At 40.8% G+C, this 27,355-nt stretch overlaps 1 protein-coding gene across 17 annotated transcripts in view; it reads right to left on the bottom strand.

Annotated features, from left to right (window-relative positions):
• chl1a (cell adhesion molecule L1-like a) overlaps window positions 1–26,252 on the bottom strand; it is a 49,558-nt gene extending 23,306 nt beyond the window's left edge. For 14 of the 17 annotated variants that reach the window (XM_085781662.1, XM_085781658.1, XM_085781653.1 and 11 more), the window contains exons 1-12: window positions 8,831–8,971; window positions 6,382–6,534; window positions 5,779–5,887; window positions 5,427–5,614; window positions 5,221–5,343; window positions 3,038–3,208; window positions 2,683–2,721; window positions 2,394–2,508; window positions 2,116–2,297; window positions 1,852–1,986; window positions 1,018–1,158; window positions 48–159 (exon numbers count right to left, since the gene is read on the bottom strand). In XM_085781662.1, coding sequence (XP_085637788.1) covers window positions 48–159; window positions 1,018–1,158; window positions 1,852–1,986; window positions 2,116–2,297; window positions 2,394–2,508; window positions 2,683–2,721; window positions 3,038–3,208; window positions 5,221–5,343; window positions 5,427–5,614; window positions 5,779–5,887; window positions 6,382–6,463 — 1,397 coding nt within the window. In that variant the 5' untranslated portion in view covers window positions 6,464–6,534; window positions 8,831–8,971. Of the gene's footprint in view, window positions 1–47; window positions 160–1,017; window positions 1,159–1,851; window positions 1,987–2,115; window positions 2,298–2,393; window positions 2,509–2,682; window positions 2,722–3,037; window positions 3,209–5,220; window positions 5,344–5,426; window positions 5,615–5,778; window positions 5,888–6,381; window positions 6,535–8,830; window positions 8,972–25,874 lie in introns of those variants that run through there. The other 3 variants (XM_085781651.1, XM_085781645.1, XM_085781659.1) reach the window with 2 other exon arrangements.
• Window positions 26,253–27,355: the final 1,103 nt, after the last annotated feature.

Below are 27,355 nucleotides of genomic sequence, written 5' to 3' on the forward strand. Positions count from 1 at the left end.
AGAGATGTCACCAAGACTGATTGCTAATTTACCCGTTAATCACTTACCAAAAGATCTTAGACGCTGGAGAGCTAAAAACAGTGCAGTTCAGGATGATGTCCCCTCCTAGTATTACAGCGTACTCATGGTAGTCCCTTGTCAATATCTGAGGAGCCGTATCTAAAGTTAAATGGAAAGAGGAGAGATAACATCTGTTCAAATGTCAAGTTATTACCCATGAGATTTTCTTTTCACAAAAAATAGAGGCAGGCGATCGGATGACTGGAAATATAGATATAATTCATATGCAGGAACGAGAATCTCAGAGAATCAAAATGCTGAAGTAAGAAGATCTCATTCAGACCAACTCAGTCAGTGTCTTCAAAAGAATTGTATACCTCTACAAAAACACAGTTTAATATTACTGTTTCAGCAGTTAGTGGAGTTTTATTGAGTGATAATTGTTTGGCAGCAGCTTTGATAATCATCATCATTCCAATAATTGTTGAGCAAAATTGTCTTCAAGGAAGTCTTGTATCTTTGTTTTGCGGCTATGATCCGACTAAACAAACTATCGTATGGAGGTATGTCAACTAGAGCATGTGTGTGTGTGTGTGTGTGTGTGTGTGTGTGTGCTGAGAGAAAAAAACTCCTTGTTCGTTCTAACAATCATGTACAGTAACAGAAGATCTGTCTCAACTGTAATCAGTCAATAAGGAGCTGCAATGTGAGCACAAAATTAATGATTGAAAATCGCTTGCTGCGCCCGACATAAATCCTTCAAGCCATTACTTAAAGACTGTGGCTGCTCAGGGACTGTCTGATAATAGATGTTTAGGCCAATGCTTCCTGAATAATAATAGAACTGGGATCAGATTAACCAGAGATTGTAAAGAGAATGAGCCAACTCAAAGTCAGAAGGAACGGTGAAATGCTGTTGAGCCCACACAAACTACACAACCTATCCCAGTGTAACAAAGTAACAGCTGTGTTCACTCGCCAGTAACTATGAGACTAAAGTGTTGCCACTGTACTCACTCATGACCATGATGTTAACATTGGCAAGAATACTGCCATGACTGTTGGAGGCTTCGCACTGGTAGACTGCACTGTCCTCTGGCCTGGCATTATGAAGCACCACAGTGTCATCAAGCACTCGTCTGTTGCTCCCTGGATTATCTGAAAACAAGATAAAACACAACACCACAAACACTCCTTAAGCACAGCCTGCATTTGCAGAGGGTAGATTCTCACCTGCTCAAATGTGTTTGTGTGCCAAGTGGAAAATTTGGAGATAACAATCTTAACTCTGAACAAATTAACTGATATTTAACATAACAGTTTGTTAGAACCAGTGGAGTTCATTGTTTGATTAAATGGGTAACACTTTACTTGAAGGTCTCATCATAAGAGTGACATGACTGTCATAAGAGTGAAATAAGAGTGACATGTCACAGTCATGAACATGTCATAAACATTATGCCAATGTCATAACATTGTTATTAAGTGTCATTCAGTTAACCCTAATCCTAACCCTACAAACCTGGGTGTTATGACATTGACATAATGTTTATGACATGTTCATGACTGTGACATGTCACTCTTTTGACAGTGTCATGTCACTCTTATGATGAGACCTTCAAGTAAAGTGTTATGGTACCAGTATATACTCCAATTCAGTGCGTATTGTAATTTAAATTCTGAAAAAATCCACACGAGAGGCTCCTGTCAGGCCTGTCTCATGAGTCTTGAAGAATACTAAGCAGAACAGCTGCTTGTTGACTTGAAGTTTGGTTGCGCTGTTCAACGCACTGTTCCCCTGCCCAGTGGCAAAAGATGTATAAAACCACAGAGCGAATTATTACCACTCACCTTGGAGAAATTCTCCATTCCTCCTCCATGTTATGTCTGGCGGCGGTTTTCCACTGACCGAGCACTTGATGTGAACATCAGACCCAATCACAGTCAGCTGGCTCTGAGGAGGCTCTGTCAACCACTTTGGTGGCTCTGGGAGACGTTAAGGAGAACTGTGTTGGTCTGAGTCAAAACAACTGTCATCGCTGTGCCAACAGCCTCTGAAGCAAAAACAAATGCACCCACGCATATCTACATAATTAGTCCCTGATGTTGACCTACCTTCCACTATTACATCAAAGTAGTGGACAGCGTGTCCAGCAGAGTTGCTCGCTTTGCACATGTATTTCCCCTCATCCGTCTCATCTACAGAAGTGATGGTCAACAGCTTTCCAAAGTTGCTCAATTTTGTCCGTGACGGCAGCTTGACTCCCATTTTTATCCACTGTACTGTAGGGGTGGGGCTGCAGAATGAAACCATGACATGTAATGAGCTATAATTAAATATAAAAATGAAAATGGTTTATATTATCATAATATGGTTGAGCATATATACATACAATCCCTCTGGTATACACTCGAGCTGAAGGTCCTGTCCCTTCAACAACACTTTCTCTGATTGAACACCAGAGGGCAGCAGCAGGCCAGGCATTCTCACTGGGGGGGCTTCAGCAGCTTTGACCAAAGACAGCAGTCACTCATGTATATCTTGAATCAGTGGTCATTAAAACTAAAATATATAATTTATAGTCAGTCTATTTTCTGCAAGATGCAAAATAACTTTGTTGCCTGCTCACATGAGATGAGGATTGTTTTACTCTGAAAGCATTTGACATGAATATCACTCACTGGTATCGCCACTGTCAGCAGATCCATTGTCAGGTTTCACTGTAAAAAGACAAACAAAAGGCTGTGGGAATAATTCTGGGAATGACGCTGATGCATCCCCAACATCTCTTGCTCAATCCAACATCAGTTACTCAGAACACTGACATGCCATGGCATGCCCTGCTTCTTGGTATGCAGTACGGGAATATCTGAAATATATTCCAAAAAAAAAAAAAAGTACATGGGAGAACAAAAGCTAAAATAAGATAACCTGCTTTCCCAGGGATCTGTCTGCTGATGCCATGCCAAACACATGAGTTATAGCTGTTACAGTTATATTGTGGGTTAAGCCATTCAGATGACTTTTCAGACTTACAACTCTTGACCACAACAGCCATGGCAGTTTTCTGGACGATGGTGCGTATTCTGGAGAAGGCAGCAAAGCAACAGTAATCCTGACGACTGTCACTGTGTAAGGCATTGGAGAAGTACAGGTTGCCATCAGTGCCCATGTAAACTCTCGCATCCTGCTCAATGTGCTCTAGACCTGGAAAAGAAAATGTTTGTATTAATGTTATGATATCGGTGTCAACAATGCCTGTATTTAACCAATCTAATCAACCAGACCTTAGGCATCTTTAGGAGCCTTAGAAAAGCACTATACAAATCTTATGTATTGTTATTATTGGTATTATTATTAACCAATGTTTTCAGATGTGGTCATAAAGATGACATGAACTGGACTTGGACTCACTTTTCAAATATATTCACTGCATGCACCAGAGGGACCAAATGTAAAGGTGAAAATTACTTCAACAACACCATCATCAAACTCATGTGAAAAGAAGCTGCAGCAAAGCAGAGTCTCATATTCACTCAACATTAATGGAAATGCCCTAAAGACTTTTCTTGTATAGCGCCAGGGAACTCATAAGTGCACCGTGACAGGATGTTTGGTTTAGATAGAGCTATTATCTAAAGTAACGGGTCAGTGATGCTCTGTGTCACTCCTTGGTCAGCCCCCTCACAGTATTTAACAGTTCCATTTAAAATATAGCCTGAAGACATTGGTTGTTTCAATGTCAAGCTAACTAAAAAACATATTTGGTTCTGATTTATGTCACTTGGCACTCAGGGGAAAGATGGGCTCCTAATGTAATAATATAATTTGGACATGGACTGATTGCAGAGACCTTGATGTTCTGCTGTGAGTGAATCATCACAGTTGTAAACTAACACTGAAAACAAAAACTTTGAAAGCAAACATGGCACGGGTGTTTTCACTCATTCTGCCCCACGCCTGTGGGCAGCTTCTTAAGCTTTTCTTTCTCATATCGGCCAGTTTTGTTGGAGGCGGATGAGAACCTCCCAAGGGGCTGGGCAGAAAACTCAACCCCTACTTATAAAGCACTTTAGAAAGAAGTGAGGTGACCTTTTACACAGTAAATCACTTCCTTTGGCAGTAGTGGGGGGAAAAAAAGGGAATCTGCTGTGAGGTAAACTTGTGTGCACCTTTCCTTTTTAGTTATGATTCTTGTAGTGATTTTCACTGGAGCCCAATGGATGGTGACAGCAACACTGTGTTTCCTCTATATTCACTTAGCAGTGGTGCACCGTTGCTGCAAGATTATGAGCTCAAGTTTCACATGATCATTAATATCAACACCAACAATGATTTTCTCTCCCACACAATACGAGCATGACAACACCTAACATTATCTTGAAATTATTTTGAGTCTTTGGCTAGTGCATCAAATCCTCCAAGACCCTCTCCCATTCCCCATTCTTCAAAAGGCATTGACAGAAAACATGACATTAGAGTAGTCAAGCCTCTTTAAGCAGCAGGTCACGTGGTGAATAAGGGTTACAGCAATCTATCAATATGGCAATAAATGTACAGTCTGGGCTGCCAGTTAATAAAGCTGCAGCCTGACTTACCAGGAGCTAATTTTATTCTTTATTTATTTTATTATTATTATTTTTGGTTCAGAAATTATTTATCTCAGTGCAGAAGCCACTGTTATCTTTTAATTTTCAATAAAAGGTGTGAATATTTTTCTGTGTTGTGGCATTTCATTTTTTGATTTTAATTTTCGCAGATAAATGTCAAAAGACTGATATGAATAATTAATGAGTCAGTCTAAGTCATTTAATTTGAAGCTATTCTGAGTCTTCTGTCTTCCCCACATGGACACAGTCACAACAGCACTGCTACTGAAAAGAAATTCTAGTGGCAACACTGTAACATGCCTGTAACTTTCTGTTCACATTATCTACACACCATCTTAGACCTCTGCAGATACCTCCGTGACAAGGATGTGATTTCCTGCCAGCTTCTCACTCTTTAACAGTGAAGGCATCAGTATCCTCCACACAAAATACTTGTTGGATCGTCTAATCATCTCACAGCATCTGAAACGCTCTTTTCTGCATTCAACAAGCAATATGTGCAAGTGAAAGAGGTCAGGAGCTGAATTTTGATCTCAGATTATCTGTGCAAAACCATGAATGTCTCATCATATCCACAACCAACAGGTAGATCGTTGCTTCTTGGCTTACCAAGAGACATCCAGTATATCTGACGTGGAGCTACGCCTGATGGAGGGTTACATTCCAGAATGACTGGCTCTCCCTCCTTCACAACAATGGGATCAATGTCCTCCTTTGGAAATTTGGGGATACCTAATCAAGAGACAGACATTAGACGAAATGCCTCGTAAAAGAATTTGTCAGAAACTCAAGCTTCCTATGTAGAGGATACTTACTGGGAACTATGAGTTCAATCTCCTCTGTTATGGCAACTCCCATCTTGTTGGAGGCGTAACATCTGTATTTACCCTGGAACCGAATAAGGTACTTATTAGGAAGCACAAAAGTGCCACCTGTGTGGGTTGTTTTGCTTGTTGGGATGAAGGGAGGGACAAAGTCTTTGCCGTCTTTTTTCCATCTGTATCTGTTGAAGGAAAACACACAGTAGATTTCCTCAAATGAATGTTTGATCAGTGAACAATGTTCATTTCTTTGCAACTGATGAAAGGAGCCGATGTTTGATCAGTAATGGTGTGTTAGATTTATTTTATTTTCTAAATAACAAAGATCATGTTTAATGTTACTTACTCTGGTGGTGGGTTGGCCTTGGCTTCACACCTGACAGTAACAAAGTTGTCAAAGGGAAGGGCAATAATGGGCCCTGATGTGTAATTTATTATGGTTGGAGGCTGCTCAACTGTGAAGAAACACACACACAAGATGATCACAGACACAATAAATCTTAACATCAAGTTCTTAACGGTTAAAACACAGAAAAAAAAGAAACTACAGTTTCTAAACTTTTGTTCTTGTTCTTTCCTGCTGCTCTGTTTGAAGAAGAGAAGTCAGCAACTTGGCAAATTGTGTGCCAACAATGCTGCATAATCTGTACAAATAAGGTGCTTAGATAGACAGTGAACTAAAATAGCACACCAGGGTGTGATTGCAAAACATTCTTAGCTCTCAACAAATAAATCTCTGCAGCAACAATTTACTCTAGGTTGTTATTTTTTTAGTTATCATTTTGAAGGCTTACATTTATGAGGGTGGTTTTTGACAATTATATCACTCAGGGCAAAGAGAGAGGAAATTTGTTTCTAACCTCCATGTCAATCAAAACTAATAAATCAGCTCCTCATAGTTATTGGGGAAGTACTGATTAAGTAGCATGACACATCATGACACTCATACCTTCCAGAGGAATCTCGAGTCCTGCTGCCCTGAGGGTCAAGGCCAAAAGCAGAGCGAGCTGCAGGCTCCCTGCCAACCTCATTACTCTCCACTGGTTACTGGAGACAGTACAAAACGTGTTGATCAGCTGGCGTCACGTAAGGCACAGAGGACCTGGAAGAGACAGAATGAGATCGGGAAACAGGTTTAATAACTCAACGTAGAAAAAACAAAAAAACATTGGCTGTTCAGTTTCTACAAGTGGTCAGATAAGAGCCTTACAAGCATCTCCTCTAATCAGAGAAATGCAGTGCTGAAAGAACAGCCCAGAGGGCTAGTTGCTTTGCTCTAAATGGGCTGCAAAAGTTCACATGAAAATTTGCAATGTTCAAAACCTTTCACTTATTTCAACATGGTTGAGTGCCAAATTATATGAATGTAAACCAGTAAGCAGATACATAATCTACTTATAGGATCAAACATTCGACAAATAGACATGAGATAACAACATACAGTCCAATCAAATCTGTACTGTATACTTAGATAGTATTGACAATCTTTTCCGTTCTGCTTTGATGATTTCCTTTCAAACATACTCTCTCTGCCTCAGAATATCATATGCTGAATGAATCTGAAGCCTTGCACTTAAATGCAGAGCTGTCATAGAGGAATAGGACAAAAAGAATTGAAATTAATATTTAAAATTCTTAATTATCCCTTTAATAGAATTAAATTATAGTAGTTAAATTTCAGCCTCTGCATATTAGGGACTACATTATACCCTGTGCCAACTGTCAGACTGACACAGTTGTCATTTTCCTGTCCAGCACCCATTGGTTAAATAGGATATGCACTCTGTGAATTCACAGCATGTTTGTCTATTTGAATGTGTTGTCTTAAGTTGCAGTGTGTTGAGCTCTAGGGGCTACCAGACACTCATTGCATTGCAATCTATCCACATGTTGGCAATAAGAAATGAATCATATATTCAAATTGCTTCTCATTTTTACATATAGTATTATCCATCAACAGTTGTGGCTCATTGTTGTGATGTTGTGAAGCACTTGTGCAGAGATTAGCCTTTGAACTGTGAAGTCTGGGTGGTGGCATCGTATGGCGTGCTTACAGTAAACTCAACTGGCACAAAGCATAAGCTTCTGTCTGCTACGATCGCTAGATCCTAGATGGCAGACTATAAATTGGTCTAAGCCCGTCAGTATTTCACGGCTTAGTTCTCACAGTGCTGAGACTGTGGCGGCAGCGCAGGCAATGCCAAATGGGTTCACCCTCTAGCTAATCCTGCTATCAAGAGAATGAAGGCAGCGAGATCCAGCAGTCATACAGTGTGCTGCTTAACAATGACTGAGTGCTACTCAGGGTTCTTCTCAGGACACAAGGCTGCATGTGTTGTGTCTTCTTAGTGAGAAAGGTTAATGTGGTAATTGTTGTAGACTAGATTCAGGATTAAGCTGCTTGACTTAAGAATCAATTAAACAAATTGAGAGATCATAGTATGGTATTGTTTGCAATAAGGACTTTTTGTGAATAGGATTGAATTGTACACAAAGCTGGTTAGATGTTTGTTCCAGTGGAGTAAACATACATTTTCATGCTGTAATAAAGCTGTAAGCCTCGCTGGCTCTCAGTCTGGTGCTATTGTGTAGTATATTTCACGCACACACATGCCTGCACAAACGTACAGTTTTGCAATTGTGGGACCACCAACAGCCCTGACAGATGTAAAAACATAAGTGGCAGTGATGCGATTTAAATCACAAAAAGAACATCAGACCAGCAGAGTCACTGTTAGGTGGGAGGCCCACACTCCTCCTGTGACACTATGAAGTGGGACCTTTTATCCAGATTTGTGTTGATCCTGACAACACAGCAACAGGCAAATGGACGACTTTCATTCACGTGCAGCAAATCCACTGCCTGGTGCACACCCAACAACCCTCGTGGGTTGGGAAAATTACTTAACCGTCTACACACACGGAGGACTGTAAACCTGCCACTTCAACGAGAACAAACAAAGCTGACAGGGTCGGTTCAAAGGGCTAAATATGCGTAAAACAGGGTGGAGTCTTTGTGTAAACAGGTAACAAAGCATTTGTTTTGGGAAGCAAGGGATCTATTACCTGAACACATGGCAGATCATAGCCACAAATCTGCAGAGATTGTGTTTCCTAAGCCAATGGTTGGCCCGGGCACGAAGAGTGTGTCTACTACACGACTAATCCTTGACAGCACACAATGTAGTGTATACAATCACCCCCTCCCTTTCTTTAAACTCAAACTCAGCACAACCCCCCTCAGACCAGCCAGACTGTGCCAAGTAAATAATGCTAATGTTAAATAATGCAGACATAATCTGTGAACTCTACTCAATACGCATACAGTAAGTAGGAAGGAACCACGTCCCAGGGAGTAACAACATCAAACTTTTTGTGTCAAAGTGACCAATACTTACTCTTTTTTGAGTCATTCTACATCTTAAATCCACCTCTAGCAGAGGCCCAGGGCAGCTCCACTACAAATCCATAGAAAGAAGTACGGGACAGAACCATCAAGGGGTCATTCCAACAACTCTCTCTGAACCAACATCTCTGACATATCCTTCCTCTGCCACCTCACGTTTCTCCCCTCCTGGCGCACAGACACGCCTCCCTGCCCGCCCCTCCACTCAAGCGGCTAAAGGAGCGACAGGAGACTCACTGAAGTGACATATGTCGCCAAAGCCTCTCACTTGGCAAAGAGGCTCCCTAAGCCTGTGACAATGAGTGGGACAAAGCCTGCACTGCGGGGCAACTCAGTGAGCATTAAAGAATGGGCGGAGAGGAAGTACAGGCATGCCTCTCCCTCTCTTACTCACTCGCTCCCTTTTCCATTTTTCCTTGATCCCTCCATCCTGCCTTCCACAAACTATACACGCCCATTTACACCCGACTCCATCTCAATGATTTTAATGCAATGTGTCTTAGCTCCATTGAAAAGGGAAGGGAGTCATCTCATCTGAGAGGAGCAGAGCTTTTGTTGATGTGTGCTTTCATTTCCATGAAGTGCTGCAGGGTATTGATAAATGGAGGTTTGGGAGAACATCCCTCACATTGAAATGATTTTGTTGATAGAAGGCTATGATACATGATTTGGATTTTCCCTTTTGATTTTTGATGGTGTTGTCCAATTTCTTTTCAGATCTGCATTGTATTGGGAATGAAGGAGATTCTATCTACGGTATTATTTGCTAAGCCTAATGGAGACATAATGACCGCACCAACAGAGTAAGCAATGCTCACAGTGCCCTGCAGGGTCATCCAGTGAGCAGGAAAATGAGTTGGCATTCAAAGCTCAGTGTATCAGAGCCTGAAATTAACCAATGCAGGCTTCTTGTTAGTATTACAATACTAAGACAATTTGTTCTGTGAGATCTGTAAAATGAAGAATGAATGTGAAAATATAAAAATAGCTTCAATTAGAAGTTCTGGAGTGAAAACAATCTTAAATTCACTGTGTCTTTCAATAACTGTATAATGTATTTGTATTTACTCATTTACATATTTGCAAAACAACGTTGTCCGTTGTAACATTTAAATCAGTGGCTCATTCAGACTTGTCTGTAATTGAGCCTAAAGTGAGCACCAAATGGCTGGACATAATTACACAGCCCATTTAAGACTGTTGTCTTCAAATGGATCTTTTCCGTGTTTAAGAGAGTAGGGTTTCAGTAAACAGAGAAATAAACCTTCGAGGTGAAGCCTAACCGACTTGCATATTCACTCAGAGCTTGACATGCCATGTGGACACGGGACAATGTGCTCAAAAGATTAATGCACATCAGAAAACAACTGCTGTAACATGACCAAACATGCATTTTCAGGCCCAGGTCTGTTGTGAGAACTGGGACAGGCACAGGTGAAGCCAGACTGAAAATATAACATACCGTAACAATCACTATTACATTAGGATAACATATTTTCCTGGCATGACAGATCAAACTCCTCTGCCTATGGGTGTGAATTAAAAAGTACTACTTCAATTTGTTCAAGTTTTGTAGATATTGTTTATCTTATCTCATCATGTTGTACTGAAACAAATCCAAAAACTTACACTAGCCTACTCAATATGAGCAGGAGACTGATATACTAACATGGTCAGACTAAGTTGAAACCTTTTTTTTTTTTTCCTGTTTGATCGTGCTAACCAATAAATCATGTAGTAAAATAAACACATAAAAATATGCACTCGAACTGTCATCGTGACTCACAGCTTACTAGTTACACCTACTTACTCACGCAGTTAAATAAACAAAAATGCAACGGAAGAGAGAGCACAGGATTTTCAGGGTCTCTGCTCATGACCAGTCTCATTGTACTTGTTCAATTAACATTGTTTGTGAATCCCTAATTTGCGTCTCCACTCCACTCCCATCTCAATCGCCTGTGGTGCCCTGCAGCACTTCCTCCTCAACAGTCGTTCCTTCTGGTGCTTTCTTATAATCATAGGTCATTGAACTCAGCTCCTAAATACACTTTAAATCACAAGTCGTTGTCCAAACAAACTTACCAAAGTCTTCATTACTGCAGCTAGGATGACTGACCAAGATGAAACAACTGTAAAATAAAATAAACAAACAAACAAAAACATATGGGCATTGGTATGTTAAGAATATTCAAAGACCAGATGACATGTCACGAAGACACACCTAAGATCATAACTCTATCACAACAACAGCAGAGGTTACAGCCTTTGTTGTTGCTATAACGATCTCACTCGTTGCTTGAAATCACTAACTATGTGAACTATGTGTACACACTTTCTAAAAACATAGAACACATGACTAGCACACAAAAGAAGCGAATCATGACAAGCTTTGCTGTCAACATAGACAGTGACAGCAACGATGGAGGTGGGGGCTGACAGAAAAGAAGCCAGACAAACTCCATTCATGAACAAATACTAGAGTAAAAAACGTCTGGCTACTTTGTTCTCGCAAAGTACACAAACCAGTTTAAACTCGACAAGTTAGGCTATTCAAATGTCTAATTCTTTAACATATATATATACACAAATTTGTTTCTAATGCAGACATCACAAATTTCATAATGGTATTAAATTGATCTACAGCGTTGGGGACAAAAGAGGACAACTTGAATACCTTAGGCACAACTATTGTTTTTTTTTTGTTTTTTTTAAGTATATTTTTGGGGGGGCTTTTATTGCCTTTAATTGATAGTGCAGTCGAGAGAGAGACAGGAAATGGGGAGGCAGAGAGTGGGGGAATGACACGCAGGAAAGGGCCGTCCGATGCGGGACTCGAATCGGGGCTGCCTGCACCGAGGACTGAGCCTCAACCCAGTGAGCTAAACGCCGCCCCGCACAACTATTGTTTTACGCAGTTTTCTTATGCTTGCGTGCAGTTAATGTAAAGAACATATGTGTTAATCTTGTCTAACTGTTGGCATGTGCATGACATAAATCATTACCGCCCTACACAGTAAATGTTGACATATTGGTTTTTGTTTGGTACATACCGTAACTTCATTGTCACCGTATTCTACTGAACTGCATGACTGCCCGGCTTCTCAGTAAAACAACAGATGCTATGAAGTTGTGCCAACATCAGGAGAGTTCCTGTAGCCTTATCTGAACCTCAGTGATTTTATCCTTACTATTAAGTGTCAGATACCATAGCCTGCTGATTGTTATCCGTGGTCTGGATAAGACATTCAATTTTTCATTCTTAAGGTCATAAAATAACAACTCCCATTACCTTAAAGGTCTTGTTGTCATTACTCATGTGTGGTGTTATTTGGGTTTTGTCTCTGCTTCAGTCTCCTAAGCCCTTCAGCAAACTTGTAATCATGTAAGTCTGGAATTCACACAAACAGCTTGCTGACACACATCAAACCTGTGCTTCAAGTATTATGTAAAGAGGCCGGAGCTCTAAACTCTTAGTAGTAGTCTACAAGCACAACAGGTTTAAAAACAAAAGCATGTTGCAGCTCATACCTCAAAAAACTTTTTACAGTAGCATGCCAAGTGTATACATGTGGAAAGTAAGAAAGAGATTGGTGTTTGAATGCTTATCTAAATGTGTTTTATCTCAGAAACCACTGCAGTGTTGTGCGGTTTATATGACCTACAGTAAAACTAATCCGTCCTCCTTACATATAAAAGTTTGTGGTAGCGCACTTCTCATCTAAGTGCAGCCCAGCTCACTCGGTTGGGGTTTAGTGGCTCCTGCTCTGGCACACAGTGCTTTGTGGAATGATGTGTGAAGGGTTGCCTCTCTAAACAGGAGCTTGCCCGGCACGCAAACTGTTGGTATGCTATTATAACTTTAAATTCCTGTTATCAAAACAAAGACCTGAAGGCTGGGTGTTTCGTAAACAAAGTTCCTATCCTCCACCACTCCTTTAGCTTATTTGGAAATATTCCCTTTTCCCTGTCTCAGAGCAAATGCAATTATGATAATAAATCATTACAGAAACCTAATCTCCATACAAAAGAAGTCAAAGTCTGTAGAGTGACACAGGCAAGACAGCAACATGAATCACTACAGAGACATGTGCCTTGTAGGAGTGAAGGGTGACAAAGAGTGGCATTCAGGAGCTTAATCAGTTTGACACAGCTAGCAGCACATAGGGAGACAGTGTGGAGACAAGCAGTCACACTCAACTTCCTCCCTTCAAACTGCGAGGCCTCGAGAAGACCTCTTCACACCTTCCTTCACCCTGGCACATTGTTCACTGCTGTTGCAGAGCAGCAGATAAGCAAGCAGCGCTGCGCTCTGTGCTCTAAACTAAGCTGGTAATGAGTTTACAGGATAATCTTGAAGGCCTAAAGTGGTATTTGGTTGTGTTGGTGAGGTCTTTTTCAAAAACATAAAAATAAAATGATGAAGTATAGTTGGAAACGTTGTGTGTTTGACTGTTTGCTGCTCAAATGTCTCGATATTCGACTCACAAGTCAGTTGCACTGCTGTGTTTTGAAGTGCATGGATGTGGTAAAACCGTTCTGTTTATATTTCCATCCTGGATTACATCTTCAGTGTTTTTAAAATCACTGATTACCATCTAGTGGGCTGGTCAGTGTAGAGGATCTATAAATATAACACTGTCATAGTGTGTGTACATGTACCTGTTTGCGTGCAGGAACAGCTACAAAAGGGCAAGACACTCGCTGTATGAATCCAGCTTCATAAAAGGGATTTCCCCAGGAGTACTGAAATGCATGTATTTTTGAAGAAAGTCTTATGGAATGACAGACTCATCACAATATATTCACTAAATAAACTGCTAAATAAAATAAAATATCAATGATCCACCAACAACATTTAGCATTCAACATTTGAATTGTTGACTGACTCCTATGAAGACTGTGACAACGTTAAAATCTCTAATACAGACAATAAGAAAACCTATAACCAATACCCCGATGAAACTCCTTTCATCTCACTATTCTTCTCATAGGTGGGAGGGAAAGAAAGAGCTGACAGTAAAACCACCCATGGGGTTACGGAGACGCCCAGGTCCTTGGTGACAAGTTACGATAAATGCCATTTTATGATGTTTAGAAATAACAGCTGTTGTTCAATCCAGGGGATTAACACTGGTTTCCAAGGGGCTCAGTCACAGAAAGTCATAAAGCCTCACTTAAGTGCAAGACCTGCCTGATCTTGTAGCATGCACACACCATTATAAACGCTCACTCACTCACATGTCCTCTCCCCTCCCTCCAACACTAAAAACACATTTTGTGGCTGTCATTCTTCAATCTTCAAGTGACTGAAAAAAGAGAGGGGAAAAAGAGAGATTTTCCCATCACTTTGAAAAACACATTCAGGTCTATCTTAAAAGGACTCACACCTGCAGCCTAGTTTCTTCACAAACAACCCAGAAAAGGATGATGTGTAATCTTTCCACTTTAAACATCTGTTTGTCCGGGTGAACGGAGTCTGAGCCAGAACCTCAATATAATGTGTGTGACATTAAGAGGTATTATGCATAACCTATTGCAAATTAAAAAATATCTATGACACCTTTTAATCATAGAAATATGAGGCAATAAGTATAAATGGGAACAATGAAAGCATCGCAGTAAGCTACAAAAGTGAAATATTTTCAGCAATTTTGGGAGTAATGACGAGGAATAATGTTGTTAAGTCTTGTCAATTAATTGCAGAAATTCTCTTCATTAAACTCATACTTTGTCGAAGAAAAAAAAATTAAGACAGAAAAAGCAATTTATCTGGCATCCACTGCATTTACAAAACCATCACAATTGTGAGAAACTCATCAGAAAATAAATTACTTATCCGCCTACTCATGATGAGTTTGCAATCAGTGAGTTTTGAAGCATCTGCTGCGACATGTCAAGAGAATAAGGCTCATGAGTCACTTCATTTTGCACCCTCAAAGCTTCTTCTTCGTATCGTTACGTCTGCAGCAAGTTCTGACAGGGGCTCGCAACCCGTATGATAAATATGCCACAGACAATCTTTTTTGTTTCTAGATAGGACAAAATCCTGATCAATAAAAGAGACAATTTAAAGATAATTTGTGAGATTTATCATAGTTAATCAATCAGCAAGAAAAGTTAACACATCAGGTCCGTCCTCATTGGAGAGTGATTTTGACTCGTGGTAGATAAAATGTGGTACTTTGACACTGCTAGAGGCAGCCAAGGCAATTCATGAGCTGCTTCTGGCCACTGACTCCAATTCCTTATTTCCTGCTTTTCTAACCTGATTTGCCCTGCTATGGCTCAGAGCCAGTGGCACTGGAGGAGACCCATCAGCTTGGTAGGTCTAAATTACACTTGGGACAGCGACCACAGAAGCTGTACCTCAAATCACCCCATGTGAGTGATAGCCTCGATACTATCTAACACAGGCCCATGACAGGGGTACCCCTGTAAAAGTGTCAGGGACTTGCTTCATTTGCATTTTTGGAACACTATGAATGAAAGTGTTTGTTCTGGTCTGTACGCCCAATTGAAAGGGTCCATTAAGGAGTGTTTTAGGGGTTCCACTGTGTTGCGTCGGAAGTTTGGGAGCTGGTGTACGGAGGAAAGTGCCAGAGTGGGAAAAAAAAAATCTTTGGCACATGGTGGCCAGAATGAATCTGTATGCAGATGATAAACTGCTTGACAGTTTTTGGTGTGGAAGCATGTCAGGGCAACATAACAAGTGATAACATCAAAAACGCTAATAAGTGTTTCAACACCAACAGTGAATATGTTTCTCAGGCTGTCATTAAGTGGAGGGTGGCTGGCTGGTCTCACAGTCTGTGCCAAGTATTGCTGGAAATTTCTATACCATAAGTCCTAAAGTCAGTGGTTGCAAGATCCCCTATGGCAACTCTGCTGGCTAATGACCATCAAATATGTCAGCTTTTTTTCACACACACGTGCTGCTTTGAATTAGAGGGTTATTACCAAAAACTACAAAATCTTAATAAAGTCTATCAATGAAACATGAAAAGACCACACACCTTGAAGGAGAACAAGAGTGAACATGTTAAACCTTCTCTATCTACATCAAGGTAAAATAAAGTAGTTTCAGCAAGTTTTTCTTCATGTAAAAGAACAAGGGTCATGTTTAGCCTTTGTGGATACTTTGTTAGGTACACTGGATTTGCAATGCACAGCACTACAATAGAAGTTATAAAGTTAACCCTAACCCTGCAATGCAGTTTCCCTTTGACAACTGTGGTCATAATGTTGACTAAGATGCTATATTTTGTAGATTTTTTTTAGAAGATACCAAACCCTCATTTTCATATCAAGGGACACAATCTCTTGATGTAGCAAGTTTTCCTACAAGAAAGAAAAAGACAACACAAAGAGACAAAACAAGTGAAAAGTGATAAGAAAGCTCAGAAATATGTATCCAGTCTTTGGAAAGAAACATTTCAGACAAGCAAGCAGAGGCAAGATGGTTTTCCTGTAGGTGGCCTGATGGCAAATGCAGATACATACATACCAACACCTGCATTAAGGCCAAAACTGTGTACAATCACATGAAGTATGTTGCATAAGAGCACTGTGAGGGAGGCTGTGACCCTGAGGGGGAATGAAAGTTAGGGAGCACAAGGGGGACAAAACCATGCAGAGAGTGAGAAGGGGGAGGCAGAGAGTTTTGAGGGTAATATCTATAGCACAGGAGAGAGAAATCCATGGGAATTCAACTCATTAGCATATGAATCAAATTCCAGCAGCAGCAAAAGACAGACATTCATTTCAGAGCCCGTTGTTAGGAGGTCCAGCAGTAGATGAGCAACATCATTGCGCAGAGCATACATGGGTCAACGTTAATCCTTCCATGTTGTGCGACAAAAGAAGACCTAAGGATTTTAGAGGCCCAACAAAAACGTGTTAAAGATACAACAACTTGTATAACTACGACACAGTATAGGAATTTAAACAGCCTTGTGTTAACACCATAGGGGTGAAACTGATATTTAAGGAGAATGCTGCAGCTTACCGTAAAGCAGAAGTAAGTGATATTTTTGTGTTAATATAAGTCTTAAATAGTTATATCTTCCGACAGCAATCACTTACATAGAGTGTTTGGTCTGAAACACGGGTCTGTCAGTCACTCTGCTCTGCTCTGAGCCGAGGAGAAAACTTTTCTCGTATCCTACAAGTTTTATCCAATGAGGAGAGAGAACGGCATGAAGGGCTGTGTGTGTGCAGCCCGGTGCAGCCAAGGGATGCGCCTGAATGTGGTGACGTAGGGACGAGGACCAATAGATCCATGACGAGGGCGGGGGCTGCTAAATCCATGGGCTGACAAGACGTTATGGTGCGTTCAAGGCAACTCGTAACTCGTGTTTTTCCGACCTGTGAAGTCGTACCAGTTCGATCTGGTACGAGTTCACGGGTCGGAAGTTGCGAGTGGCCGTTATAGTGACTTTCACAGGTAAAAACAGGTCGGAAAAACACGAGTGGGTTGCCTGGAACGCTACAAAGTCGTAAGTTGTGACTTGAAGCTGTGACTTACGGTTTCAAAAGCCTGCCTGGAACGCAGCATTAGCGAAAACGACCGGATCGCTTACTTCTGCTTTAATTACTTTTATCACATTTATCCACTTTTATTTAAATATGTTCAGGATATTTTCGTTTAATAAAGTCTTCTTTAACTATGATATTGTTGCTCATGGGAAAGATTCACCATAACTGTCCACTATAATGTACATGTAACTGAAAATCAAGGAAAGCTGGAAACGCTACACGTCAGCAGCAGCAGCAGCTCTGGGAGAGACGTGCTTTGAGCCTGCTATTAGTTTCTCCTAAGTGGTGGGGACCTGTTGTGGCTCATACAGATGATCCAATTTTTAAAGCAGGATAACATGTACGAACATGGAAACTGTGCGTCACAGCAAAATTCTTTACACCTGTCAAACATGGAGGACATCTGTCTGCCACTATGTTTTGACGTGTGCTTTTCCCTATTTGTTTTCCTTATTTTTTTGATTCTCCATCAGCTTCCTTCAGGTGGTCACTCTTTCTCCTCTTCACACTCTGATTGCAACCAATTAATCAAATACTTTTTCACAAAAATTAAAAATGTCAGGCACCTGTGGGACAGACAATCCTGTACAAACAGCATCCAATCATTGTGAATGCGACGTTCAAGTCAATTGGATTGTGATGTGTCAATCAAGCTGCCGTCTCTGTCCTTCCCTCCCTCTTCTGCGTGTACCGCTCTACCGCACTAAACGCGTGCGCAATCAGAGTCTTCAATGAGTTACGACTCCGGAAGACGACGCCAGTGATCCAGTGTACCACACTCCAGTCTGGTAGTTGGAAATGTACCTCTAAGCTTGATGCTAGGTAGTTTATTATGATGTTAGGTGTTTTCTTTCACATGAATGAGCCATGAGAAACAGCTGGCGGACAGTTAGCGATGCTGCGCAGTGACACGCGACAGTATCGTAGAAAGCAGCGTCGCTCACATTGGGTCGCGCTGCTAGGGCGATACCTTCATGGCTTCACCTTGATGTGAACCCAACGCGTTGCGTGTTCCTGCTCTCTTGAGGCATGGCTTCAGAAAGAAGTCTGAAGGAAGGTGCTTGGACTTTTAACGTGTGTATTTTCAAAATGTGGCTGCTAGAACCATTTTTCCAGGATCTCCAACCCTATCTTTAACTATTGCAGCTCAGAGGCTACCAGCAGTTACTGTACCTGACACTTTAAGGAGGAATGTTTTCTTACTTAGTACATGTTTAACATTTGTAAAATTGATCAACCTCAATAGGACAACTTTGACTCTCTACATGACACGCTGTAGTGATGATGACACAAAAGACAAACATGAACAGTCTTATCTATAACTATTGTTAAGTCATTTAATCTGAGGCTATGCTAACCTGCACGAACATGCAAAACAGGTGAAATTCTAGGTGAAATACACTGAACAAAAAGAAAACACCAAATTACAAAGACAGGAAAAAAGAACATTTAAACATCTCCTGTTAACTTGTTTGATGATGTCGGTTGATGATCCAAACATCATAAACTCCATAAAGAAAACTTCTCAACATCCAGTTTGATGGTGGTCTTGGCACACCACAAATGGCAATTTGGCACAATGTGGCTGCTCTATTCTGTTTGATTGTGTGATGAACTGGGCAACTCTAGGAGTAAGAAAACAATTGATCGAACACACCCATAGCATACTCTTGAAATTTCAATATCCCTACCATCATCTAAACAATCTGATCAATCTGATCAGACCAAGTAAATGATCTAATCTAACATCCAGTGATATGCTTTAAGTGTCCTGCTCAATTGACAAACTGAGTTCAGTGGAGTTCCAACTACCAAACTACTACTATTAGCCTTTAAAGCAATGCATTGTGCACTATTGCCCTTTGCAGAGCATGGGGAGAATGTTGTTTGCCCTCACTTTGAACTCACCTATCTGAAGTTGCTTCCTCTCTTTAGACAAAACAAAACAAGAGTTTGCAATGATCTGGAAGAGGTAGCCACACACAGAGAGGGTGTTTACTTCATAGTCTGGCAACTGGGACATGATGTCACTGTCAACAAGACGTGATGTATATGTCACAATTTATTTCCGAATTTTTGTCTCAAAGTGAGCGTCCCAAAGAGGGGACTTAACAGTGAGGGCACTGTTCAAAAGCAAGAGTCCAGATGAATGCCACGAAGAGGATTTCGAGTGCCAACAGACCATGTTACTCACTTGCTAGGAGGAATGCAGCCTTTTGTTAATTGAGCTCGTGCAAAGGCTCCTGAAAGTGCAGCACAGGGGGGGGTGGGTGCCAACTGAGGACATGGCCGCCCTCAAAGCCAGATCATCTTGCTCTTCTTCTGGTTCTCACTAAAGAAACTTCAGTTGCTCTAATTCAGACAGGGTGCAAAGTTATTTGTGCCCCCTGTGTGAGGCGTTGATTTCACCAAGCAGTTGTAGGCTAGAGCGGTCATGACCTTTGCTCTTGGTTGTTAGGAACAGCCGGAGCTCAGAGGCAGAACGCCAGACACCATGGTAACGAGAGCACTGGTATCCACGCCGGAAAGATTTACTGAATTTTAACAGATACAAGTTTGATACGCTGGCGGATTAAAGTTTGATACTAACAAATATATCAACGATTGTTTAGGAAGACAGACTGGGTATAGACAGGGTGAAGACACAATCAGTTTCTGACAGTGATCCCTCTATTTTAAACCGCAGTGTAGACTGCGGTGAGATCCTGTCTCAGTTGCTGTAAATATTTCACAAGCATTCCAAATGTGGACTGGCTGTCCTCAGAGCAGAGCAGTAAATTTCCTCACCAAATACACACATCAGTGCTGAACCCCCTCAGTCTCTCTTTCATGGTCATCCTCTGACCAACCACGCATCATTAAATTATTGGCCTTAAAGTGGGGAAAGGATTCCTGTATGTCCTTTTATGGCATGGAGTCAACGGGTTACTCCACAAACTAATACACACAGCAGGAAAGACCATGGGGACAACACAGCGGGGCCACCTGCCAGGTTTTATCAAATGAAAAAATTCTTGGACTCCAGCCTTCGTTAAGATGGACAGAGCTGGGACAGATGACTGAAGACTGATCTAATATAAAAAAGACTGTGTTTGCAACAAGACATAATTTGGCCTAAGCACAGATCAGTGACACCATGTTTCTGACAACTGTTGAGTTACGTTCTCAGGATCAGATTCACTAACACACAGATTGCTTATTTCTTCAGGCATGAAGCACTCTCAGATTATCTTCTTAAAGAGTTAACACTTAATCCACACGAATGCTTTCTCAGAGAATATTGACATGTAAAATAAGTGATTATTGTGCTTCTCTGTTGAAAAGGAAACACAATCACAATCATTTTTTCAGATCCATTCTCTTCTGCAGGATTGAGATATTTGTGGTCTTAGCATTTTGTCTCCCACAGACAGTTCAATCAATTTGTGGTGATATGTAGCTATGTGTAATTGTGTATGATTCAGGTGTAATTTTACTCTAAATTCCACCTGAAACTAGAGATCTAGCCTCTTATGTCTGTGTAACGACTTTTATCCTCTGCGGTGAAGACAAACATTTTATTTGCTTCACACTAAGCAGGTACCTGCAGGTCTCATGTTATGATAGATGTTAGTCTTTGTGACATTAATGTTGTGATTACTGTATGTGTTTTCGCCTCCCTCCCCATATTTTCGACTCAAGGGAAGCCGCAGCTGTCTGTCTTGACAATATAATATCTGAAATCCTCTATAGTGACAGGTGCAGTTTACTCAACCACTTAACTATATTATTAGGTTATGTTACATTCCTTCATGTTGTGGCTGCAAGTTAATAGCATAATGTTCTTTACTATAAGTGACTGACAAGGAGTTTAACGCTCCCCAGCACATCACAAACTCACCCCCTGCCTGGTAAGGCTCTTACACTGCACTAGCTGCTCCTAATGGATAACAATGAGCTGCTCAGATGCTGACAGCAACTAAATATACTCTGTTCTGTCACAACATGTTTTCCAGCATTTCAAATCCCCCCGGTGCATTAAACAATATCAGCATGTTGCACAGATATGGTACCCATTGTTACATAATAAAGATATATAGAATTATACAGGTGATTTTGTCAGTTTACCAGTAACGTCAGGCTGCAACCAAGAAGTGCATCACTGAGAAAATATTGTAAAACCCCAACAGGATCTAATTATGCAATTACACAGGTTGCTGAGAGGTAATTATGTCTTCCTTCACTCTGGAAGACGTGAACTGTGCAGACTGTCTGTCTGGAATGTGGGAACACATGTTAGATATAATTGTTGCAGCACAATGTTGTTTACAACCTATACAAAAGTATCAGGAAGTGATTTACTGGGACACTTTCATGCTTTGTCGTTGCTATCCAGGAGAGTTTTGATTTCCATTTCACGGTGTCAAAGCATTATGACATTTCCGGTGTAAATCCAGTTTGCATTTGAGCACTTGCTTCATAAGAAGTGCACTCAGGCAAACCATTCACCATGTGACATTTAGAATTTATCATCCTTTCTTTGCCTCCAATAAACTAGAAAATGATGATGAGTTGTAGAAGTGGAAGGTTGAGTTTGTACTTGTGGAGACCCTTGAGTCAAAACAACTTGCTCAATACTGAGAGAGAAAAAAAAGTTTAAACCCAATGCTGAGGAAGGGAGCACCTCACTTGTGTGTTTGTTTATTTAAGGGCAGTGATAAATCCAAGAATGAATACTGTGGGTTTACTAGAGTGATTTTGCCAATCTTTTTTTTTTAATCAAATTTTTTAAACAGGAGAGATTTCTCTTGGGAGATTTGCTGAATAAAATGTGTTTGTCCAAAATAAACAGCAAATAAACCTGGAATATCTTCTTATTTAACAAGTTCAAAATATAACAATTTTGCTTTAAAAAGTAATGGTTTATTTACGTGATTTGCTGTCAGTCAACTGAAAGTTTTATCACTTGTGCTTGTCATTATGAAGTAATGAAGATTGAAAAACTGCAGGTACATTTTGAGGCTGTTTAGGCTGTTGAGAATTCTGTTGTTAAGATTTAAGGACATCCTCTCGTTAGACGTAGGGCCGTTGATTGCAGTACATGAAAAGTAATCAAATTCACGAGGGCACATGAACACAGCTTATGCAACGGGAAGAGAATCTGAGAGGACACCATGCTTGAATGAACATTAAACTGGATGTTTGTCAGAGTTTAAATTAAGATCTGACCTGTTTCTCATGTACCAACTTGTTGTAGTGTAAATGGATTGATTGAAAACTTGGCATCACCACGGGCAGCGAAGACCCCAGGATTCCCCCAATTACCACATTTCAGTCAAGTTGTGTAGCACAAAGAAAGAGGCTCGACCCATTTCGCTACCACAACACAAAGCTGAAGAGGCTGAATAGGCCAGCGTCACAGGCGTGAGCGTGGCCAATGCTCCGGGGCCCGGGCAACTCATCCACCACCGTTCCCCTTCACTCTCAGACAGAGGAGCAGGTACAAAGAGATATAATCTAACCATGCAAGGCATTCTGACTTTTAAGGGTAAAAATCCAATGAGCAGGTGAGTTCAGCATGAGTTTACAGCAAAATCCCCCTGTGAGGGTTACACCAAGAAACTGGAACACATCTTGGTCTCTCAAACTGAGCCAGATATTCTTGTTCTGACTGAATCCTGGCTTAAGAAAAGTGTTGTGACTCTGATGTGGCTATTAATGACTACAATTTATTTAGAATCGACAAAGTGGGTAGAGGTGGTGGTGTGGCTGTCTATGTGAAATGCAGATTGCTTCAGTTTTAAAAAAGACTTCACTATCTACATTCTTTGATTTTATCACCTTTAAAGTGGTACTCAGTCGCAATATCCCCATTATAGTCATAGGAGTCTATAGACAACCATTAGTCTCAGCTGAGGCCTTGATTAAGTTGTCTGAGCTGTTGGCTTTATTGGATTTAAGTCTTGACTGGCTATCCCCCTGCGTCAAATAAGTTAAAGGATATCTGCAATGATATGAATTTGACACAGCTAATTTCTGAGCCCACACGGCAAAATACAAAAGATATTACTAAATCTAGTTTAATTGACGTCATTCTTTGTAACAAACCTGAAAAGTTCAGTTTCAGTGGAGTATTTGATCCAGGGATAAGTGACCACTGTCTTATTGCCTGCATCAGAAATGTGAGTATTATGAAAGCATCCTCTCAGATAAAAACTAAAAGGCAACTGAAAGACCTTAATGAGCAAGCTTTCTTACATGATCTGCATCGAAGTTCTTTATCTGATGTTGTTAAGATCCCCGATGCAGAACTTGCCCTAGACAATTCACAAATGTATTTAATTCAGTTGTTGATAAACATGCTCCATCTAAAAAAGTTAAGAGTTAAAGCTAGATCTAGCCCATGGCTTACAGCTGATTTAGCTGAGCTTTTTTAACTCCAGAAACAGAGCTTTGGCGCAAGCTAAACAGTTCAAAACGTCATCTCCTTGGCTTCTGTTCAGACAGCTTAGAAAACGCTGTACTGCTGCACTAAGAAAAGCTAAATCTGACACTATACAGTCCATCACCAGATCTAGTCACCACCCAAGCAAATTTTGGAAAGCTGTCAATCAGTCTCAAGAACTAGCTCCTTCCCAACTGACTGTTTTAGGTCGCACTGCATGGACTAGCACCAGATTATAATTCAGACCTCCAGTCCTTAACCCCTAATACACCTCTGGTCCGCTCAGATCCACCGACAAGTCATTGCTTTTCATTCGACTTACAAAACTAAAAACAAGAGGTGACAGAGCTTTTTCAGTTACTGGTCCCATGGAATAGTCTCCCACAAACAATCTTCACCCTCCATAGACATCTTTAAAACTCCGCTAAAACATATACCTTCTTGGGGCGTCGCGTGGCGTAGTGGTTAGAGCGGGCGCCCCATGTATAGAGGCACAGTCCTCGCTGCAGTCGGCCCTGGTTCGAGTCCAGCATCGGGCGCCATTTACTGCATGTCATTCCCCCTCTCTCGGCCTCCCTGTTTCCTGTCCATCTCAACTGTACTATCCATAAAGGCATAAATGCCCCCCCCCCCCCCCCAAAAAAAAATAAAAATACTTTAAACATATATCTTCTCTTTGGCTTTTAATTCAGTTTCCTTGAGAACTCCCCACCCCACCATTTCCACTCACTTGTGTTTTTCTTTGCCTCTCTATCTCTCTCTAATCTTGAATGTGAAGCACTTTGGTCAACATCTGTTGTTAAAATGTGCTCTAGAAATAAAGTTGTCTTGACTTTACACTCTCATTGCTCATTGAAATAAGCACTGTTTCCCTAGTCACCACAGGAAAAGAATTGTGGAGGCACTATTTTTTTTTAATCTGTTTTACACTATGAAGATGTCATATGGAACAGCTGCTAGTTCCACTTTGATTCCACTGGATGCTGTTTACCACTCTGCCTCACAATTCATAACCAATGATTCATATAATACCCATGCACTCTTTATCAAAATGTCAGCTGGCTTTATTAATTTCCAAAGCCCTGTCACAGTTATTGCCTAACCCTAACCCTTTAACTCTGAAATCACAAAACAGTGATACCCGCTCACAGAACTGGTTGTTGCTTCATATTCCATTTGTCAGAACTGAGCTTAAAATGTCCTTCTCTCACAATGCACCTCACACATGGAACAATCTGCAGAAAATGCAGTTCAAAAGAAGAATAGAATAATTAGAGTATAAATAAAGATTATAATAACATCAGCTGTGAGTGAACAAACGCATCCACACAAATCCATGATGCTGTCAGTAACTGTACTACTTCAGCACATCATATAAGAATAAAACATCTCAATTGAAACCAACACAACCTACAAGACTGAAAATTGGTAAACTCCTCAATGTTCCTCCTGCTTCACTTTCCGATAACTTTCACAAGCCACCATGAGTCAGAAATCCTGAGAACATTTGAGTGTTGAAGTGAAAATGTGATTAAATCTGAATGATTTATGCTGGAGTTCAGTCTGGTCTGAAGCATAAGGAACGACTACATTATTCTGGTTGATGTAAATGTAAAGCATATAGACTGGGGATGTGACATTAATATGACATTTTAGTAATTGTTTTTCATAGTTCATTATAAAACACATGTTTATAAATCCTATTACTTCACAAATCAGCGTGTAATATATAGAACTTAAACGACCTGCCAGTGTCTTCATGTCTGATCTCCACAGATGGGTTAAAACAAAATCTCATCAAAAAATTGTTACAGGGTTTAGGGTTCACTGATTCACAGGTGTTTACATTCTTACTCCAACATGGATCCAGGTGCTTTGTTTGTATTTCACGCTGAGCTCCAGACACAAGGGCTTAACGTGTTTACCCGGGAACTGCTCGTGATTTAAACTGATAGACCAAACTTGAGGTGTGAGGGTCTGATTAGACTCGTGCCAGCATCCCATTTTATCACTGTGCATCTCCGCGCAAACACACAGCTGTTTAAAGGTAAACTTATCTGACTGTACAACTCACCATGAGACGAGCAGCTGGAGATGAAAACAGTGCTGTGGGTGTCGAGGTTCCTCCACTTTCCCCTGAACATCAAATTAAAAACACTGGTAACATTCAAAAGTGAGGGCGACTTTTTATCCACAAGATAACTGACGGCATGTCTGGCATCATATCTGGTCCAGGAAAACTTTGCGGCAAGTGCGCGCTTCTTCTTTTTCTTTTTCTTCTTCTTAAACTATTTGACTGACGGACAAAAGTGCAACTATGACTCAAGTCTCACCAAGGTCGTCCCTCTATTTTAGAAGCAACACAGGTCAAAGGACACGCAGTCACTCAGAAGACGGTGTGTGTGGAATGACTGCTGTCATATACTATAAGCGGCATGCTCCCACAGCGCGTGCACAAACCGTGGGGAAATACTTCTCTCCGCGTGTGGTGGTGGTGCGCGCGCGCGAGAGAGAGAGTGTCAACTGTCAATCAACAAAGTCAAATAAGGAGCGAGAGCGGCGTAAACAGCCTCGCACTCATTCATTAAACTTACCGACACAGTCTGGGCTGTTATTTCTGATATGCAAAACACGCGGTAGGCTACTAATGCATCGGTTGCTTTTGTTCTTGGTTATTTCATAGGACGAAGTTGAGTCGTAGAGCTAAATGCCGCACATTCCGCACATTTAAAGAGGATGATTGTGAGCTGTGGATCTGCAATTTGCCTGCTCCAGTTCAAAGGTGGCACACCTATAATTTAGGCTAAATGGAAACGCACTACTCTGAAGCACAGACAGGGGTGTAGGAGAAAAAAAATAAAACCTTGAATCTGTTTGTACGGTCACACCCCTCAGAGTTCACTTCACACCCCAGCTGTGGCAGAGTCATATCAGCTCCACGCCGGGACAAACGCAATTAGCACTCACCAAGAATGAAGAATGTGTTGTGTATGTTAGCCTCCGGTCTGAGGGCTGAAACATCCTGTCACCTTAAGCCCTCTTTCACGTGTCTGGAGGAATGTGAAGTGCAGGTACATGCAGAGAGCATCGTTGAAGATGAAGATGAACACAAACAAGCTGAGTTTGACACACACACACACACAATTTCAGTGTGGTCAGATAGTGAACATTACATTTCCATTCCATTATACAAATCCACTGCATTTTAACACCTCATCAGCTTTAATTATCAGTAGAAAGGCTTTGGATATAGAGTTAGCCTAGAGCCGAAACAATTAGGCTACTAAGTTAATTTTGATAACCAATGAATCATTAATCATTAAAAAAGAAGAAATATAAATAAGTGGTTCCAGCCTCTCATAATGACTGGATTTATTAGTCTCCTGTGGAAGTGAACTTTGATAACAGAGTAACTTTGAACAACTTTTGAATATGTGGGATTTAAGGAAACATGTGTAAGGTAGTTTCCCATGATAAAGACTAGCCTACTGACTTTTTTCTTAATAGGTGATTAATCAATAAATCAAGAAAGTCATTGTCAAATGAATCCATGAT

Source organism: Trachurus japonicus, chromosome 7, assembly GCF_045865225.1.
Source record: "Trachurus japonicus isolate A0001 chromosome 7, Traja_1.0".
NCBI classification, from domain to species: Eukaryota; Metazoa; Chordata; class Actinopteri; order Carangiformes; family Carangidae; genus Trachurus; species Trachurus japonicus.